This window comes from Cervus canadensis, chromosome 4, assembly GCF_019320065.1.
Source record: "Cervus canadensis isolate Bull #8, Minnesota chromosome 4, ASM1932006v1, whole genome shotgun sequence".
NCBI lineage: Eukaryota > Metazoa > Chordata > Mammalia > Artiodactyla > Cervidae > Cervus > Cervus canadensis.
Genome location: NC_057389.1, coordinates 97,616,926 through 97,637,943, shown reverse-complemented (window position 1 = coordinate 97,637,943; position 21,018 = coordinate 97,616,926). Strand labels below are relative to the sequence as shown.

The following is a 21,018-nucleotide window of genomic DNA, read 5'->3' as shown; positions in this document are numbered from 1 at the left end:
AGGTCTGGAGGAGAGTAGAGAGACCCACGTTCCATTTCAGAAGCATGGGTCACTCAGGGAAGGGGCCCATGAGGCAGCTGGGCAGGCAAGTCTGGAGCACAGGAAGAGATGCAGGACCTGAAGTCTGGGTGAAGTGTGGTGGCCCAGCACACTGGTCCTTCCCCTTGCTTTCTGATAAAACCCCAATCTGTTCCAGAGTTTGGGGATCTGACCCTCACTCTCAACCCCAAAGATGGGCAAGAGACTCTGGCTGGGCTCACATCACAGTGCTTGATTTAAAGGTGGGCCTATAACCTAAGGGCACCCCAGGTGTTCAGTTCAGTTCAGTCGCTCAGTCATGTCCAACTCTTTGCGACCCCATGGACCGCAGCATGCCAGGCCTCCCTGTCCATCACCAACTCCCAGAGTTTACTCAAACTCATGTCCATTGAGTCGATGATGCCATCCAACCTTCTCATCCTCTCTCGTCCCCTTCTCCTCCTGTCCTCAATCTTTCCCAGCATCAGGGTCTTTTCCAATGAGTCAGTTCTTCGCATCAGGTGGCCAAAGCATTGGAGTTTCACCTTCAGCATCAGTCATTCCAATGAACACCCAGGACTGATCTCCTTCAGGCTAGATCTCCTTGCAGTCCAAGGGACTCTCAAGAGTCTTCTCCAACACCACAGTTCAAAAGCATCAATTCTTCAGCACTCAGCTTTCTTTATAGTCCAACTCTCACATCCATACATGACTACTGGAAAAACCATAGCTTTGACTAGACAGACCTTGGTTGGCAAAGTAATGTCTCTGCTTTTTAATATGCTGTCTAGGTTGGTCATAACTTGAAGTTGCCCTGAGCCACTAGATCCAGCCATGCCTAAAGACCGCCTCAGGACCCCAAGGAACTGGGCCCATGACACCTTGCTTGTTTCATCCAAGTTGGCTTTCCACCACTTGAACTGAATGAATCTTAAAGGACAAGGAGAATAATAAGCCAGGTAGGAGGCTGAGACCACCCTGGGCAGCTGTGTAGATTGCCAAGAGCAGGGCCAAGCAGGAGCCTCTGCTCCTCCGACCTGGAGCCCAGGGAACTCAGACGTTCCCGCAGCCCCTCTTTGATGTTCCTGAGACCTCCTCATTGCCCTCCAGGCAGTGCCAAGGCAAGATGAAAGGTAAGGAGACTCTACAAAGGGCAACTGCAAGTCCCACACACTTCTCACCCTCAGCCCTGCAGCCCAAGCGTGTTGCACCTGCCCTCGGCATTCTAGCACCTGAGCCAGCTGGAATCCAGTGTGTGGCCTCAAAGACAGTGGCCTTTATAGGAAAATGAAACTCAATTCCATCCCTGAGGCCAGCAAATGACCTCTCCCTGTCTGTGGCCCTTAGTGACTTTTAATGCTCATCAAGACTCTACAGAGCAGGGGCCTGGTCAGGATAGCAGCCCAGCAGGGGCGCCCCAGCCCACAAGACAGCAGACTTTGATCATGCCCCTCAGAGTCACTGCCCAGCCCGCAGACATTCCCACTGATGGCCTTGCCAACCAGAGACGCCAGGCCAGAGAGGTCCCCTGAGCAGCAGTGCGTGCAGGAGACAGAGGTGTGGCAGGGCGCTTTCATCCTGAAGTCTCCACTGCCATAACCTCCCCATAAGGACTCAGGCCGCCTGAAAGGAGCTGCAGCCCAGAGTATGTCAGTCACAAGTCACCAAGCCACCTGGCCACCAGACCCCACAGCTCCCACTCACCGACACTGACAATAGTCAGTACTGCTGACCAAGGTCTCCAGGAGTTGACTAGAAAAGGTAGGAAATGTTTTAAAGAAATGCATTTCTTTATTTTATTTTGGCACGCAATAAAGGCAATAACATGTAGTGAGCATGGTCTTAGAACCAAACAGACGTGTATTTAAATACAGACTTGCAGAGCTTGAAGCAGGCTATCTCAGTCAATTCATGTGTAAAATGGGAATAATATCAGTCACACACTATAGGGTGTGGTGAGGATTAATCAAGGTGATATAGCATAAGGTGCTCAACAGCAAGCCTGACACGTAACATGGGCACAGTAAACTGACGTTCTGTTATTATTTTTTTGTCAACAGGCTTCTCATGGGTCTTTAGTGAGCATGTAAGAATGATATGAAATTACATATCATGTGGCCTGAGAGGTACTAGAGAATTCTTCCATAGCAATGAGATACACAAGTATCCTTTGTTAAGCATCATTTTCTCACTCATTGTGAAAAGGCAAATGTTAACCTTCCCCTGAGAATATGATGAACAATATCTATCTAGTGGCTATAAGAGAACCTGGAAACTACATATACCAACCTCTCTGTAAATATAATGTACACTATGTCTTATGAAGCATGTGGCTTTTCCAGTAGTCATGTATGGATGTGAGAGTTGCACCATAAAGAAGGCTGAGCACCAAAGAATTGATGCTTTTGAACTGTGGTGCTGGAGAAAACTCTTGAGAGTCCCTTGGACTGCAAGGAGATCAAACCAGTCAATCCTACAGGAAATCAACCCTGAATATTCATTGGAAGGACTGATGCTGAAGCTGAAGCTCCAATACTTTGGCCAGCTGATGCAAAAAGCCGACTCATTGGAAAAGTCCCTGATGCTGGGAAAGATTGAGAGCACGTGGAGGAGCGGACGACAGAGGATGAGATGGTTGGATGGCATCACCAACTCGATAGACGTGAGTTTGAGCAAGCTCCAGCAGTTGGTGAAGGGCAAGAAAGCCTGGCGTGCTGCAGTACATGGGATGGCAAAGAGTCAGACACGATTGGGCGACTGAACAACAGCATGAAGCATGTGGCATTTCTTGAATCTACACCTCTACCTGACTCAGCTAGAATTTTCACCTTGGCAGGCCCAGGTCCTCATCTCATGTCATTCAAGGGAGCAGCACCCCTTGCACTGTCCATCCATGGGGTTCTACAAACCTCATGTTCTGATTCTCATGGGAGCATTTGACCCCAGCCTGAATAGAGTGCTACCCAGGAGTCAGCCAGAATTATCAGAGAAAGATTATCAGCCAGCACTGCTGCGTGCCTTGACTTACCACAGAAGGACTCCACCCGAGAACAAAGCCAACACATAAGGAGGCGGAGGCAGGGAGACAACTCGGGAGGGGCACCTGGATCCGGACAGGCCTAAAGGCCGAGCACCGTATGAGCCGCTCACCTCCCATTTCTGTGTAAATGGTCTGATTTGTGTTTCCTTCACTCACAACTAAAAGGATCCTGACCATAGGAATCCCCTCATGCTAAGCAGAAACAGAGACTGCTGTCCACAGAAAACAGCTGCTGCTGCCTTCCTTTAAGGCAGAGAAAGAAACTCAGGACCAAGCAAGTAGATGGGCAAATGTGCGTCCCTGGCCAGAAGCAGGACAGCAGGCCTGAAAAGGCCTATGGCTCTGGGGAGAGGCACATCCCCCTAAGCACCGAAGCATCTCAGCCAAAGCTGTAAGCCGCCAGCTGCCTGCTGTGACCCTACTTCCTGGTTTCTCCACTTGTCTTCCAGGAATGCACATTCCTGGGGTTCCTGCAAAGAAGAGATGGATGGCCTCATCTGCATGGGAAGTGCTACAGTACACGAAGTTCAAGAGGCATCTTTATTACAGAGCTTCTCAGAGATCCCAGTGGGCGACCCTGAATCTCCCAGGTTGAAAGCAAGTTGCAGCGTTTCCCACACCAGTTGTCCATTGAACCGCATTTGCTCAGAGAAACTTGTGGTGTGATCCCGTAGAACTCCTTTGCAGAAATTAGGGTGTAATACTTTGCTTCTCAAAGGGAAGTCCCAAAGCCCAGGAGCATCAGCCTGGTAGTTCATTAGAAATGCAGAACCTTGAGCCCCACCCTAGACATGCTGACTCAGACTCTGAATTGTAACAAGATCTCTGAGGATCTATACATACACTTCAGCCTGACACACCTGCTTCTGTGTGTTTCACTACCTATGAAGGAAGACAGGGCTCAGAGGAAGGGATACTGAGATGGCTGCTGAGATGAAGAGATGCATGTAGGACTATTCTAAGAGGGAAGGGCTCGGGATTATAGTTCTACTACCACATGTCAAGGTCTTCTACTTGCCCAGACTTGGAAGCACCATGGCAGAAGGGGCTGGACAGAACCAGGCCAGACCCCTACCACCACAGACAGTGTGGCCTTGGGCAAGCCACTCAATCTCCCAGAGCCTCAGCTGCCCATCTAGAAATGAGGGATGAAGAATCCCTCCCACCACAGGGCTGCTGTGGACCAGAAACATGATATTTAAACCCTAGGCGCTTTGCAATCGGCCCATCAGTGATACACAGAGGGACTTAAATAGTTAAGGAATTAAGTGGTATCAAATCAGGACATTCACACACCAAAAAGAAAGAAGGAAAAGGAAAGGACTAATGATGCTGCCCCACTGTCTCAGCGCCATTTTCACTGACCACATTCACGGCCACGCTGGCAGACCCCAGCCCCTCCTTCAGCTCCAGCCTTCTCTCCAGCTGTGTCTTGCACTTCTGCTGGTGTGTGTCCAGTACATGTGACATCTCACTGCGCCTGTTCTGACCAAGCCAATGCCCACCTGGTACTTCTCTGCATATGCTCTTCCCTCTGGGCCTTTGCCCCCTGGCAACTCATGCTCAAAGAGCCCCCAAGGAGCATGCTTTCCAAGCCCTGACCAGAGTGGGCTCCAGACTATTAGCTGAGCATGGTGCCCTGGGGGGCGGGGGGTAGACACCAGGCCAGCTACATCTCTGACCAGCACAGCAGACAACCGCGCTTAGAGGTACTAGCTGAAAACACAAATCATGGAATGAACAGATGAATGAATGATATATGAACAAAGCCTCTCTGAAATGCTTTCCATCAAGAATTACTCAGCACACAGGAATTGCTCAACAACAGACTGAGGAAATGCAACCCACTCCAGTATTCTTGCCGTGGAAATCCCATGGACAGAGGAGCCTGGCAGGCTACAATCCATAGGGTAACAAAGAGCCAGACATGACTGAGCAACTAACAACAGACCACTTCCATGTCAACTCCCCCAGCCCAGCTCAGGCCACCACCACCCCCATTCCGAGCCCCCAACACCAATTTCCTTTTATTTAGGAAATTCACCTCCAGCGTAAAATAAGCGACACTTATGAAGTCTGGGACATCCTCAGAGGCAACAAGGATATAAAGGGCTGCACCATATTAACCCAGCTATCCCAAGGACATTCACAGTTGTTTGCAATACGTCTGGGTTCTAACTAAATCCAGCCAAAGGCAGTGATTTTCCGAAGCAACAAGTGACATTTCCTGTGTGTCCATAAAAAGAACACCACCGGTTGTGGGGTTCGGTGTAATTGCTGGCTCTGCAACTTGCAGGGCAAGGCTGAGGACGGGGGGCTTGGGGGCCACCAGGGCTGGGAGAGAGGCCACTTGCTCCAAGCAGGAGTCCCCTGAGTAGTAATTAGAGCAGAACCCACGGTGGGCGGCTTCAGATGTCTGGCCAGCACAGCCAGCCTGACCACCACACAGCCAATCCAAAATAGAAAACTGCAGTGGCTTCTGCCACGTGCCAGGCCCCGGGGTGGCCAGACAGAGCACTGCCAATGTCAGCTTCCTCCCTGAGCATTGATCCAGGCTTCCTCCAAGGCTCTCTTATGCAAAGCCATGGTCCCTCCAGGCTCCTGGAAGCAGGAGAATTTCCCAGAGCTCTGGTCACATTGAGCAGCCCAGCCAGTCCCAGAAGGGTCCCACTCCCCAGCCTCTCCTGTCCTTCGGGGGCTGCCCGAGGGCACCAGAGACTGCATTTCCAAATGCTCCACTTGGCTCAAAATAGAGAAAACTAACTTTTCAAATAACCAGCTGAAATCCAACAGGAAACCACAGCATAAAAAATCAGCCAGGGGGCAGAGGGATAACTGGGCATTTCAGCACCACTGCGTGTTCGCTGGGCTGGCACCACCTGCACACACAGAAACAAGAAAACCACCGACCTGCATATGTGTCCCCACACACATATCACACGTGCTACAATGCACAGCAACACACTGAACAGACACTGACATACAAGTGAGCAAAACCCTGCGGAGATACACAGGCACAAGTCACAATGACACAGTCACATGTTCACACAAGTGCACATGTACTTAGCTCCTAGCACCCATGCCAAAACACGTGTGCAGATGCATGCACTCACCGAGATAGACACACACCTGAATGCAAAAGGAAAACCAGCTCCTGTAGGCTTAAGGGGGACCACACCTGGCTACTTGCTAAATACTTTGGGAACGTGGCCCTCCCCCTGCATAAATCACCCTCCCGGTCCAATCAAAACAACTTGCCTTCCAGCCAACCCCTTCGGCGGTCCCTAAGCACAAGGGTGCAGAGAAGGTCCTCAGTACAGGCCCTGCCCTCCCAGCGGACCCCCAGATAACCGGCTTCCAAAGCCCACGTGAGCGCAGTGGACAGACAGAAGGGAGAGAAGCGTACTCACCAGCCCGTCGCAGTTGCTGAGCGCCACGGAGGAGGCTTCAGCCAGGCCCGCGACGTCTCCGACGTAGAGGCAAGTCCCAAGCAGGGGCTCCACGCGGGTGGCACCCGATTCTCCCTGCCACTCCAACGTCGCCCCGGGCGCCACGAGGCGGGCATTGGGCCGCAGCCGCAGGTGCAGGTCTCGGCCAAAGACAGTAACATTGTAGAAGAGGCGGCCACCGGGGTCCTCCTCGCTGCCTCCAGAGAGCCCGGGGATCTGGGCAGGGGCGGCCCTGCGGGTCCGAACTCCAGGCGGGGCCGTCGCCCCCGACACCACGTGGGACACCAGGCGGCCCTGGGCGTCAGTGCGCACCGGCACCGCCAGGATGCGCTCGGCCCCATGCCCCTGGGGCCCGCCTGCAAAGGGAAGGGGCGTCAGACCAGCCGAGACCGAGGAGCCCCAGGGCCCCGCCACGGAGCACAGCAACCTCCCAAACCCCGCCCCACTGCGAAGGGAAGGGCGTTCCACTGGGCACCCCCAGAAACTAGCCTGCACCTCCCCGGCCTGCTTCCAACCGAGAAGGGGCGTTAACGGGGCTACCTCGCTGGCGCCCCTCCGACCTCCGGGCGACCCCTCTGGGACCCTCCCAACCAAGAGCTCTGCCCCCTGCCCCGTTCCAAGTTGGGGTTCCTCAGCTCCTCGCAGTTCCCCAGGGGCGGGCCCGGTCAGACCGTCCCCCGCCCCTTGAACCTACCGTCCTTGGCAGGACATGGGGCTGCTCTGAAGCCATTCCCGGTCGGTTCCCTACCCGAGCGCTTCTCCCTCTTAGCAGTCCCCGCCGCGCGACTGCCCTCACCGCTCCCCCCGGCACTGGCGGCCTGTGCTCCGCGTACAGCTCCAGGTTAGCCGGTTGCCGGCCGCCTCCCCCGCGTGCCCGACAACAGGGAGGGGTGGAGCAGGGTCCCTCAGATCTTCGAGGATCCCCTCCGGGGCGTCCCAACCAATCCTCAAGGCCCAAGGCGGCGCGCTCTGCACCCGACTGCTCCCGAGCGTCTCCGGACGCGAGCCGGGGCGCCGCCTCGCCCTGGCTCCCCCGGACCCGCTGGTGCTGATGCTGCGCTCGCCGCCGCCGGGCTTTCCCGGCCCTCTGTCTCCACGCTCGGCGTCCCGGGAGCCGCGAGCGCTCCGGGGCTCCCCCCGGCCCGAGATTCCCGGGCGCGCCGCAGGGCGCCCCCTGCCCGACCAACCCGGCCCCGAAGTTGGCCAACTTGGCCCCGGGCGGGGCGCGCGGAGTTTGCCCAAGTCGAGCCGGACGCCGCCTGGGGAGGGGGTGGTGGGGCGCGCGGGGCGGAGCCCTGCCGACTGGGGTCGCGAGGCGTGGGGACGCGGCCGCACCTACCTGGGGGGTCGGCGGCGGCGGCGAGCCGGGCGTCCGCGAGCAACGGCAGCAGCAGGAGCAGCAACAGCGCGGGGCAGAGCAGGCGGCCGGCGGCTCCCGCCGGCGGATCCATGGCAGCCGGACCACAGCCGGGGCCCCGCACTCGCAGCCGGCGCGAAAGTTCCCCGCGCGCCGCCCAGCCCACATCTGGGGCAGATGGAGCCGCCCGCAGCTGCAGCACCGCAGGGCGCGGGGCGGAGGAGGCGAGGCGCGGAGGGGAGGGAGGGGGAGCGCGGAGGGGAGGCGGGGAGAGGGAAGGAGCGAGAGCGAGGGAGGCGGGAGGGAGGAGAAGGCGAGCGAGGGGGAGGGCGGGGACGGCGGGCGCCTCAGCCTGCGGTGACCCGGCGCTTGGCGCGGCAGCCGCCGCCGCCGCCCGCTCCCCTCCTCACGCCGTCGCCGCCACGGTTCCCGGCTCGTAGCGAAGCAGAGACACCCCGAGGCGGCGGCAGAGAAGCGCCGCGGGCCGGGTCGGGGGAGCCCCGCGGCCGGCCACCTTCGGCGCGCCCAACGCACTCGTGGCGCGCCACCTCGGAGGAGCAAGTTCCCCGCCGAACGAGGACTCGGGGCCCCCGGGTCCTAGCCGTCGGTCTCGGGGCGCAAGAGGTGGCTGCTCTCTGTGCGCCCGCGGGTGGGCGGAGAGGCCTGATTACCGTGGGGCTGAGCCAGGCCTTTTGACCAGATGGAGACCCCAGGAACTGGAATAGTTTTCCAGGAGGCGGTGTGCACCACAGGGCCTCCCAAAGATCAACTTTTACCCTTCCAGAGAGAGGCAGGGTTCCCTCAGTCCCCAGTTCCTCTGTGCCTTAAGGTCCCCCCACACACCCTGTCCTCTCCCTCCCCAACCCTCCACTGCAGCCTGCGAGCACAGTCTCCTCCGCGTAGACCTGGGCTCCGCCTGCTAGAACTCACAGGTTGCCTCCCTCACCTGTCCTGAATCCTACATGGGATTCTCGAAGTATGGTCTTTGCACTCACCCAGGCTCTGCCTGAAATAGCCTCTCTACACTCTGCCCATCGTTTCCAACTCAGCATCCAAGGCGTCCCTCTGCAGCCTGGAGCCAGTTTGCTGTCAAAGCCCATCCCCAGTTGGACTCACTCGTCATCCTTCCGCTGCCTGGAGTCACCATCGTACCATGTCTACTGTCCCCTGGCACAAGGACCTCCCCCTCCCCGGTCCTGCCCAGGAACCCACTTCCAAACATGTGTCTATGGGAACACCTCTGCTTTGGGACCCCTGCCTCGAGTCCCTGAAGGGTAGACACCTGTCTCTTTGGAGTTTCTTATTCACCCTGCCCCCAGCCTGAGTGGCCAGGGCTTTGGGGTTGGCTTGGCCAGGCAGGGCCTGATGACTCAGATCCCTCCCTGCCCACCAGAAGGGCCCAGTCTTATGGGGAAAACACGTGATTTAGGCAACTTGCTTTAGCTGTGGTTTCATATCCTTAGTTCCATCACTTCCAGGATCTGAGTGTCTGGGCACTGCAGCTTGACGGTCGTCTTCACATGGAAGCTTCTCTCTGTCACCTGAGGGTGCCCAACACAGCATCCAGCCCCCAGGTATGGTGAACATTTGTTGTCAGTGTTTAAAACGGTGACATTTCACCTAAAAATTTAAACTTTTGACTTCTCTTGAGAAATTGGAAAGTGTAACCACACTGGGTCTGCATTTCTACTTATCAGCTATAAATGAAGCGAATGCTCTGCAGTTTGCTGTAGGTGTCCTTCCCTTACCCCCAACAGTCGTCCACTCTTGTGACCTCTGATGCTTCCAGAGAAAGTGGATGGAGATCAGTGTATGAGGAAAGAGCCAGGTATCCTGGAGGACTTCTCGTAAGAAGTGGCATGGGTCAAATCCTGAAGGCTGAGGAAGCCAAGCAGCCCAGAGATGGGCTCAGCTAGGTGCTGTCCTGGAACCCATGACTCTCTCCCACTCATTTCCCATGTGGTTTTTGTGCTTTCCTCCTCCTGAAAAGACGAATGAGGCCCAAGCAGCAGCATCACCTACCTGATGAGGGTGACGTTCTATCACCTCACTCACTTCCCTGCCAGGTTTATGGTCATTACCATAATCCTTCCACCACCACCACCAATATTTCTCTATACTGTAATTAATCCTGTACTTGAGTTTTTAAAGGATACTTTAAATCACTACTGTACATGGGAAAGCCAAAATCTTGCCATAAGTCAAAGATAACTGCCAAAAATTAATGTATGAAACAAAGAGCTGTTATCAAATTCTAAATACTATTGCCTACAAAAGGCATTGAGGCTGAAGATGATTAACAAGTGTTGAAAAAGTGGTAAGACAGACTAACAGAAGCAAAGCCCTTTCCTTTGATGCCATCAGAAGAATGAAAGGAGAATTGAAAATGAACGACTCTCACCTTGCAAGTTGATACTTTCTAACGGGTCCATGTAGCTAAATTATCTTGCACTCTTTGGAAAATCAGCTCTAGAATATCTTTTTGGCAAGCAGCTTTGTCTCTCTGACACTCCTGAGTCACTCCTTGGCAACTATTCCTTCCCACACCACCCCAAGCCTCTTGGGGCTCCACCCCGACAGACTCCTTGAAGGCAGACCACTTACCCTTAACCAAGCCCTCCTTTAGTCCCCACAATGACACCTCTCTAGGCTGAGTGGAAGACCCAAGCACAGATGCATCAGAATTCATGGTTGAATCCTTGAGCTCTTGTGCACTCATCCCAGCTTCCTGATCACTTGTCCTCAGCTCAGAAAAAGAAAAGAGTCACCCCTACTTCTTCAAACCTCCGTGGCTCAGGTCTTTCCTCTTCTGAAAAATGCTGCCACAACTGAGGTAGTTGCCTCTCCTTCTGTTCCCCTCTTCTCCTCCGGGTGAAAGTGGAACAGAGGAATGCACAGTGGTTCTTGGTTGAAGTCTGCTTGTCCAGTCTAGATCCAGTCCCGTTAGAGCTCTTACTAAGTGCATGTCCTGTGTGTTTGACGTCAGCTGAACTTGAGCGTCCTTCAGTCTGGCTTGCCCCCCACCCCTTCACCATCCCCACCACTCCCTGCTGTCCTATGCCTGCTTTGTGCTCACAGCTGTGTCCAGTCTGATCCCTGAAGAACTGAAACTGCACCCCTGATCTAGAACAGCCCCATGTTGCGGACAAAGGGTGAGAACAGCTCAGAGTGAGTTCAAGCCCTCTAATCCCTTTAAAATCTTCACAACAACATGAGGTACAGAAAGAAATGGGGACTTTTTCTGGTCATTTGGGGCATCACAAATCACAGTGCCTGCCTTGGAGCAGGGACATTAAGCAAGGAACTTCTTGCCCTGTGCCTGCCCCAGCTCTCTGGTGGGAGCAGTGGCCCCTTGTCCTGAAGAAGAGAAGCAAGGCTCTCAGCCCACCTCTGACTTCCGGGTCACATGCGCCGGGACAGACTTCATCAGAGCCGTTCCTGTCCCCTGGCGGCCACACAGAAGCCAGAAGTGCTTCTGCCCTTTGCCGAGGTCACCATCCTTGGCAGGCCATGCCCGCACTGCAGGCTGCAAGCAGATGGAAGTAGGGAGAGCTCCTTCAGTGTCCCGACAGGCAAGATCCCAGGGGTTGTGGGGCAAGATCTAGACTCTTCTAGCCCTCTGGGGACCCGTGTGCTGAGCATGACAAGCCGTAAGGACTTGGTGACCTTGTCAAAGGGCCTCTGAAGACAGCAGTTCTACCCCCCTCTGCTATTGGCAAACAGCGGGTGCAATGGCCCCGTCAGACGCACAGGCAGAGTTCTGGCTGGGAGCAGCCTTGGTAAGCAATATGTCAGGGGAATGCTAATTAAACAGAACGTGCCAGCCAGGTGGCCTTTAGGGGTGTGGTTCTTGCAGTTTCTTGAGCATCCCCCCCAACACATACACTGACAGGGATCTGTGTCAGGCAAAAGAGGAAATGTAGGTGGTGTCCAGGTAACATTTTTTTTCACTGCCATGTTCTACACAGAGGAGTCCCACCTCCATTGTAGTCAGTTCAGCCTAGAAGTGAAAAGCAAAGTGCTTGAAGTTTGGAGGCTTAGGGATCTAGGTTCAGTAAATACTTTTACATTGGACACACAAGCTGGAGGCTCGGGCTCAATCTATGCAATAAAGACCCAGGGAAGGAGAAAGCTCAGTGCCCACCTCTGACTATCCATGTGTGTTCCAGCTAGCGGAGAGGCAGCAAGTCCCAAGACTTTTCAAGGTAATGCTGGGTGTGGCAAGTAGTGATGTTTTGGGTCTCCTGGGTCTCCTGGGTCTAGACCTGTGTCTGGCCTCTCACACAGGTCAAGAGGGGACATTTGTTCCAAGCTTCTCATCTGAGAAATGCCTCTGGGTCCCTTAAGATGCCCCTGGACACAAGTTTCATAGCCCACTTAGACCATAAGGAAATGCAGGAGGTCTGCAGGTGTGACAGCTCCAGAGCTCAACCAGGTAGCATGATGACTGAACCACATGCAGGGGTCCTCATCTCTCCCCTCTGACCTGTGGGCTCCAGACTGGGTCATCCGGCCACTGCTGAGCCAGCTGCTGACAAGGGGCAGTGGTATTACTGGGACAAGCCTGGATTAACCCCCTGGGGCAGAAACATGTTATGGGTTGGCCCCAATGTCCCCCCAGCACTTTGCTTGCCTTTATCTCCAAATGAGTGCATGGCACAGTCCCAGGCTTTCTCTTGTCTGGTGAAAGAAGATGTTCTTCCCTGGAATTCACCATTCCCAGATGACATCCTCTCAGAGACTGGATAATTAATTTCTTTACATATAAATCCTGTATGTAACTGTGAACGGCACAATCCTATTACATTGTAGCCTTTTGTGTTCAAATGCTTTGTAAACGCCACTGGACATTTCTTCCAAGGACAATCCAGCGAATGTCAGCAGGTGGCCCTGGCCGATGCCCTGACGAACCCGGGATCCCTGGCCTTCGGACCTTGCTCTCTTCCGACTGCCTTCCCTTCATGTCACCTTCTTTCCAGTCCTAGGATGTGGGCCTTGAAGAGGCCAAAGCTTCTGGCTGGGTCTGGCAGTGGCACTAACCATGGAATCCCAAGGCTGAGACTCAGTGAGAAGACATTCTGGACACAGGGTTGAGGGTCTTGGGCCATCACTGCAGCCCTTGGGGACTCCCTGGAGACCCTCCACTTCTCCAGGGTGTCAGGAGGCTTATTCCCCACCAAAGTCCCCATCCCTAATAGGATGGGTGTTTCTTGACTGTCTCCCTCCCAGCAGCTCCAGATGGTTCCTCCTCTGCAGAAATGCTGAGACTCGACACAAAGTCCAATCCAGCGTGGAGTTTATGGAGGGACAGTCACCTCTGCCCCATGCAAAACAGTGGCCCCATCTTCTGCTCATCCCAAAAAGAGGTAGACCTGTGTCTTTAGTGCAATGTTTTGAAGTTTTTGTTTGGGTAAAATAAATAGCCCCTTGCAGGCTCTCTGCAAATCTGGCTCCAGGCAGCACCTCAGGAGAGTACCCTTCACATGTCCCCATAGCCTCTGGCCACTCCCCAGGGCCAGTCCCATTGTATGCCATTTTCTCTCCATACACAAGACTCCTCCTCAGCTATGTCCTCAGCCTTCCTCAAGTGTTCAAGGGTCTATGCACAGACCACCCAAACAGGTCCATCCACCCTGTAAATACGGCAACCCCTAGGCATCTCCTTCAGCGTGTCCCAAAGACTCAGCTTCTCACAGCCCCCATCTCCACCCACCCCAGCCTCCTGGGCTCAAGCCTGGCATCTCTTCTTCCACCTGGGCACCAGGGGCATCTGAGCTCCATCTCTTTCCTTTTGTTGTTGTTCAGTTGCTCAGCTGTGTCAGGCTCTTTGCCACCCATGGACTGCAGCAAGCCAGGGTTCCCTGTCCTTCCCTATCTCCCTGAGTTTGCTAACATTGATATCCATTGAGCTGGTGATGCCATCCAACAATCTCATCCTCTGTTACCCACTTCTCCTCCTGCCCTCAATCTTTCCCAGTATCAGGGTATTTTCCAACAAGTTGGCTCTTTGCATCAGCTGGCCAAAGTATTGGAGCTTCAGCTTAGGCATCAGCCCTTCCAATGAATATTTAGGGTTGATTTCCTTTAGGATTGACTTGTTTCATCTTCTTCTTGTCCAAGGGACTCTCAAGAGTCTTCTCCAGCAGCACAGTTCAAAAGCACCAGTTCTTCAGTGCTCAGCTTTCTTTATGGTGCAACTCTCTTATCCATACGTTACTACTGGAAAAACCATAGCTTTGATTATACGGACCTTTGTTGGCAAAGTAATGAATGTCTCCACTTTTTAATACACTATCTAGGTTTGTCATAGCTTTTCTTCCAAGCATCTTTTAATTCCATGGCTGCAGTCATTGTCTGCAGTGATTTTAGAGCCAAGAAAATAAAGTCTGTCACTGCTGGTTTTTGGTTTTGTTTTTGCTTTTTTTTTTTTTTTGCCATGAAATGATGGGACCAGATGCCGTGATCTTAGTTTTTTGAATGTTGAAAATTTAAGCCACCGTTTTCACTCTGTTCTTTCACTTTTATCAAGAGGCTCTTTAGTTCCTCTTCATTTTCTGCAGTTAGGGTGGTCTTATCTGTATACTTGAGATTATTGATATTTCTCCCTGCAATCTTGATTCCAGCTTGAGCTTCATCCATCCTGACTTTTTGCATGATGTGCTTTGCAAATAAGTTAAATAAGCAGGGTGACAATATACAGCCTTGACATAGCCTTTCCTAATTTTGAACCAGCCCATTGTTCCATGTCCAGTTCTAACTGTTACTTGTTGACCTGTGTACAGGTTTCTCAGGAGACAAGTAATGGGGTCTGGTATTCCCATCCCTTGAAGAATTTTCCACAGTTTGTTGTGACCATACAGTCAAAGGCTTTAGCATAGTCAACGAAGCAGAAGCAGATGTTTTTCTGGAATTCCTTTGCTTTTCTCTTTCCTTACCCCTACAGCAAAGCAGTCAGCTCTGCATCTCCCTCTCATTAGGAGGAGGAACTTACCTCTCTTCCTTGCTACTCCGTCAAGGCCAGGCCTAGCCCCCTGTCTCGGACATGGCGTACCCTCACCATCATCTCGGTTGGGCAGTGGATGCCTGAAACTGAACCACTGACTCTCGTGACTTTCTCTCCCAAAAGTTAGTGAGGCATCTCTCAACTTGCACACTGTGATCACACGTGCTGCCCAGTCTCTCCACTACCCATTTCCTCATCTGCAAGGCCAGGACCCCAGGGTCAGGAAGAGCTGGGGGCCTGGCTCATGCTCATTTTCAAAGCAGAATGAATGTGAGATCCCCCGACACACACTGGAAGCTGAAATCACATGTCAGATGGCTTAATGAGAGCGTTCCTTCCCCACGCTGACAGTGTTGCCGTCCTGGGCAGCAGAGGCCTTGCTTGCTGAGGGTTGCTGCGAGGGGAATCACACGACGGCTCCCCAGCACACACAATCTCTACTCCTCCTAGCAGCCCAGAGACAGGCCCAGACAGGGGTCTGTCAGTCAGTCGCTTTCCAGTCATGTGACCTTGAGAAACTTTCTTAGCTTCTGCACGCCTCAGTTTCTGAAACTTTATGATGCGCAGAGTATACCACGTATGTCACAGAATGGCTTGGCGAATTAGGTGGTTTAACACATCTGAAAGCTGCCCACACCTCAGCTGGTTTTGCTCTCCATCACGCCCTGTACCCAGTTGTACATAGTTCAGCGTTGGCCTATAGATGCAAAACTGTATTCATTGGAAATTTTCCAGAGTATTTTCACTGCGTGCTTTTTTCATATCATCACTGACCTTAGAACCAAACCCTGGCTGTATTGCAGGAGATGAGTGGCTGGCATGCCAGGGTTGAATGTGGCCTAATGAGGAACCTTGCTGAAGAACTGCAAGAAACACCATGATTGACAAAACATGGACTGGAACGTAGTGGGCACTCAGTAAATATTTGCAGGGTGAATTTTCAAAAATAAGATAAATTTCAAAGATAGATGCTAGGAAGAAAATAAACAGAGGCTCATGATATAGAACACAGGGGACAAAGGAGAGGAAGAAGCGGGGGGGGGGCGGGGCGGGGGGGGCAGTTAAACGCTGGTCAGAGAAAAGTTACCAGTCTAAGTGTTGGGGAAAACGAAGTGTTAGTCACTCAGCTGTGTGCGACTCTCTGTGACCCCATGGACTGAAGCCCACCAGACTCCTCTGTCCATAGAATACTCCAGGCAAGAACACTAGAGTGGGTAGCCATCCCTTCTCTGGAGATCTTCCTGACCCAGGGATCGAACCCTGCATTGCAGGCGAATTCTTTACCCTCTGAGCCACCAGGAATCCTAGTGGGCAATCTAAGCAAGGAGTATCTCAAACAGATAGACCAGAACATGCAAAGGCCCTGAGCAAAAAAAGAGATTTTACTGCCCCAGGGAAAGAAGAGCAGTGAAGCCAGAGGGTGGTAAAAGAAGAAAGAGATGAAAGCCAGAGAGGCAACCAGGGGACCATAGATGAGGCAGGGCCTTGCAGGTCTCAGCTTGCAGGCTGCACTTTGTTCTAAATGGAAGATTTAAGTAGGAGAATGAAGCAAGATCGTGTTCATCTCAAAAAAGCTCTGGGAGCTGGGAGCACTCACCAGGACACTGATCCGTAGCTTCTTGACTCCCTTCTCAGGAAAAGGATCTCACACATCAGGGTTCCATGGTCACCCCCCTGTGCCCTGGTCAAGTATGACTGGCCAGCCTGAGGCCCACAGTTTCCTCTTCCCAGTGAAGACGCTGGGGTCAGTGTGCCCTTGGGAAGCAGCTCTTATGGCAGGCTATATTTTGTCATTCACAATATTTCCTGTAAGCTCGCAGCTCTGTTGGTGAATTAGCAACTCTTAAGTAAACTACCTCCCTTTATCCTCACAACATCCCTCCAGGTGGAAATGCAACCTTACCACTTTTGGATGAAGTTGAGTCTTAGAGATGATAACGCCTGGGGCCAGAGCCAGACCAGACCTCACGACTTGCTTCAGAACCAGAGCACTCATCACCCGCAAGGTGAACTGTTCTGGGTGCTCCTGTGAAGCCTTCTGGGATGTGAATCTGAGCATCCTACCAATCCCTACTTTTTGCCTAAAGCAGTGGAGTCAAGTATCATAACTGATGCATAAGGGGCTCCCAACTAGCAGCCCACAGGGTTTTGTTTGTTAACTCAAACTATTTGCTAAAACTTTTTAAAAAATCAAAAGATGCCCCCATTAAAATATACCCCTCTGGCTTCTTCTGGGGGAAAAAAAGCACATCTGACCACACTGGGCATACCAGGCCATATGGAGAGCCGAGCTGGGTCTGAGGGGTAGCGCAGCATTTAGATGCTTTTCTGACCTTCCTGGCCCCCAGCCGGCTGGCTTCCCCCAGAGGCAGCAGGGCCTCCACCTGCCCTGCAGGGCCCTCCACCGGCTCTTTGGATGGGGAAGCTAGGGCAAGCGCTTCTGCCTTCAGGCGGCCCCAGCACGGCCTGTGAGGCATCTGCAGGCTATGGGGGCTGCTCTCCAGCACCCACTGCCTTTGCATCCCCTTCTCCTTCCCAGGCTTCTCGGCTGTGATCACTCGGGACCTCCAGGAGGGCCTCTGGTCGCTGGAACTTTCCAGTATGCTCCTTCTTGTGGTCCCCACATGGCCCCATTGGCCCCCCGCTACCCACTAAGAGATTATACTCCCTAGCTGATAATACACAGCCCCCCAGAGATAAATCTGAAAGCACAGGCTGCCCCTAGGAGCAGGGGCAGAGGGCACATGGGGTGCAGGGGTTGGGGAGTGCCAGGAACTGTCATTTCAAGGTCTGGGGATGAGTGTTCCAGGAGATGGGAGGTGAGCGTGTTCATCTGCACCTGTGCACACGTGCGTGCACACACACCACGCCACGTGCATGTGTGCGCACATGAGCACAGAGGCGCACGCTGACCCCAGCCCCCAAACAGCCGCAGACCCAGACACCCAGACACTGGCTCCAGAGCCCACGCAGTGCCTTGGCCTCCCTAATTGCATTTCTGAAAATGGGAAAGAGGAGACCGAATGAGCTGGGCGGCACAGTTCCCCCATGGCGATTCCCATCTCCGCTCTGAGTGGCTGCAGCAGCCAGATTCTCAGCTGAGCCCCAGATGCCTTAGCAACCCTCCGCACTGCAACTAATCCCCAGCCGTGGCTGGCCTGTGGGCTCTGCTGTGTCATGGCCTGCCCTGGCCACGAAGGCCGTAAACAGGACGTGCCAGCTTACCTAGGGGTTGTGGTGACAGTGGGAGGCCCTGGCCTGCTTGCCTGGGCAGACAAGGCCCCCGTCACAGCAGAGGATCCCAGATTTTCTCCACCATTATTGAGCCAAATTGCCCTGCCCCAGTCTCTGGGTAAGTTCAGGCCTTGTACCAAGGGCTGGGCAGCAGCTCCCCAGAGGCCCTTCCCTCCCACCTTCCACGTGGGGTTGGCCGTGGCGTTTGTCCTCCTCCTGGCCTGCTCAGGAGCCCCTCCTCCAGCATACGCCAGAACTCCCTGTTCCACGCAGGCTCCCAGACGGAGCCCAGACAGAAGGTCACTGCTGGCCAGAATGTTATCTTCAACTGTGGAGCAGACAGATCACATTATCAGCCGTCTTGTTACACCTCAGGCTGCCTGAGACTCTTGGATCTTGTTAATAGCAGAGTAAAGCCTCCCCTCTGCTGGGTGTTGACAGTGGAGACTTTGGGCTCAGTTGGGTTCTCACTGACTCTGACCTGCGGAGCCGTGTCACAGGGCCTGAGGGCTCCAGGGGTGACCCAGCTCTGGGCTGAGGGGCCAAGGCCCTGCTCTCCTGCATCCTCTTGGGCCACAGAAGAGACCAGAGAATTGCAGAGCCAGGGTGCTGCTGGGCAAACAGAGACTCAGCTCTGGGAGCAGCAGACAGTAAGGGACCATTTGGCTCCAGATCCATCTGAGGCTATCTGTCCACCAGGATTTCCCAACAGATGGCAGCAGAGACATGGACACCTCCAAAAGTTGTCCTGTCACCAGAAACTGGGTCTCAGCTTTGCTGGACCTTGGCCTTGCCGGATCCCCAGCCTTGGCTGGCCTATGGGCTCTGCCATGTCCTGGCATACCCCGGCCCCTGGCCTCGACCTGACCAGACCCCAAGAGTTGCCTCTAGCCCCTCGACAAACTCCCCTGGGCTGCAGCCTCTGTGCTCCCCATGGAGCTCCGGCCTTGCCTCTCCCCTCTCAGAGAGTCTGAGGCGCCTGAGGAAATGCCTTCTGCAGAAGGCTTACTCCACCATGCAAGCTGTCACTCTGGAGAAAAAATAAAAGCCTCCCAGCTTCACTTATAACAAACTTGGTCTGTTGTGCAACTTTGCAGTACAGAATGTGCATGTGCCCAATCTCCTCTGTTGCATAATTTTCCAGCTGTTTTCAGGACTATTTCATTCTTCGTCTGGCATATTTCACAAGCCATATATAAAAATTAGATACATGTAAATATAAAGTTGAGCATATGTGTGCAATGAAACAGTAAGTGTGAAGTGAAGGAGAGGAGGTGGGGGGACCAGGGCTGAGCAAAGGCAGATGAAACAAGTGTAAACATTTTGAATGCTGCCTTCTAGAAGTCTGGGAGAGAAAATGAACTTGGACTCAATTTAAAGTGAGAAGTTCATCCAGTAAAATCAGTTTCAACCTGGTGGTGTTTGATTTCCCTATTCTTCATGAATTATTTCGGTTTGGTGTGGTTTCATTTGGTTCAGTTTGGTTTTTTAGAGCAATCCCTAAGAAGCAACCATTTTTGTAAAAGAAACACTGTGGGCATCTTCTTGCCGAATATTCTTAAAATAGCATCATCTGAGATGCCTTGGAAAGGGCAGAAGGGCATCAAGATGACAGGCCCCCTCCGTGGCCTGGTCATCCTGTGCACGACCGCCAGCAGAGATGGGCTCTGTACGCCCTCCTGATGGAAACCCTCAGCTGCTGCAGGGCCCACTGGGTTCTGTGTCACACGGAAGGACCCTCTCCTCCCGGAGCAAGGATCTTCCCAGGATGGTGCCTCTGACAGGAAGCAGCTGAGCAGAGGGATCCCTGGGCCCGGCCCATCTGCACCCCAGACCACAAGCTGGAAGATTACAGGCAGAATTCTACTCACAGGAGTGTTCGGTTGGGACAGCACAGTGACATTTTTAACTGAGTCAGAAACACACATAACAATTAGGAGATTAAGGATTTGAAATCTAGATTCTTGTCTTCTTTTGGAGAAAGACAACAAGAGTTCCCTGTGGGCTTACAGCTCTACAGCTTGGCCAAGGCAGCTCTCCTGACAGGGCAGGTCTGGGGACAGCTGGGGCAGCTCATGTGTAAACCAGGATGCAGGGACAGCAGCTCTAATGGGAAGCTCATCTCCTGGAGGAGATCAGAGGCTTCTAAAAGGGTAAGGATGAGTACACGATGCCTCTAAGACCTGGGCTCCAAACTGACCCACAGTTTATCTCACCCCCCTACCCTTGGCCACGTGAGACAAACGGACCAACCCTATGAATGGGGCAGATAACTCTATACCCTGGAGAGACAAGCTGCAGAGTCACGGGGCAAAGGATGTGGATACAGGACATGTAGTGGACTGAGCAGTGCTCCCCCGAAAAATGCATGTCTGCCCAGGACCTCAGAAAGGGATCTTATTTGGAAATGGGGTCTTTGCAGAAGTGATTAGTTAAGATGAAGTCATACTGGATCAGAGTGCACCCCTAATCCAATGCGACTGATGTCCTTATAAGAAGGGAAGTGGAGACACTCAGGGAGAATGCCGTGTGACAGTTGGAGGCAGAAATTGGAGGGATGTGTCTACAACTCAAGAAATGCCGGGCTTCTCTGGTGGCTCCATGGTGAAGAATCTGCCTGCCAATGCAGGGACATGAGTTTGATCCCTGATCCAAGGGACCCCACATGTCACAGATCAACCAAGCACCACAAACACTGAACCTGTGATCTAGAGCCCGGAAGCCACAACTGCTGAAGCCCATGCACCCTGGAGCCTGTGCTCTGTAACAAGAGGAGCCACTTCAATAAGAAGCGCACTTCAGCTAGATAGCAGCCCCTGTCCCCCGACAACTAAAGAGCCCACACAGCCGCGGAGACTCGGTACAGCCAAAACAAATAAATAAAGATATATTTAAAAAAAAAAAAAAACAGGCTCAG

The 21,018-nt window shown here is 53.3% G+C and overlaps 1 protein-coding gene across 1 annotated transcript in view; it reads right to left on the bottom strand.

Annotated features, from left to right (window-relative positions):
• ADAMTS2 (ADAM metallopeptidase with thrombospondin type 1 motif 2) overlaps positions 1-8,093 on the bottom strand; it is a 249,940-nt gene extending 241,847 nt beyond the window's left edge. Inside the window, exons 1-2 of the mRNA XM_043467036.1 lie at positions 7,847-8,093; positions 6,469-6,863 (exon numbers count right to left, since the gene is read on the bottom strand). Of these exons, the coding sequence (XP_043322971.1) occupies positions 6,469-6,863; positions 7,847-7,958 (507 nt within the window). The 5' untranslated portion in view covers positions 7,959-8,093. The remainder of the gene's footprint in view (positions 1-6,468; positions 6,864-7,846) is intronic.
• Positions 8,094-21,018: the final 12,925 nt, after the last annotated feature.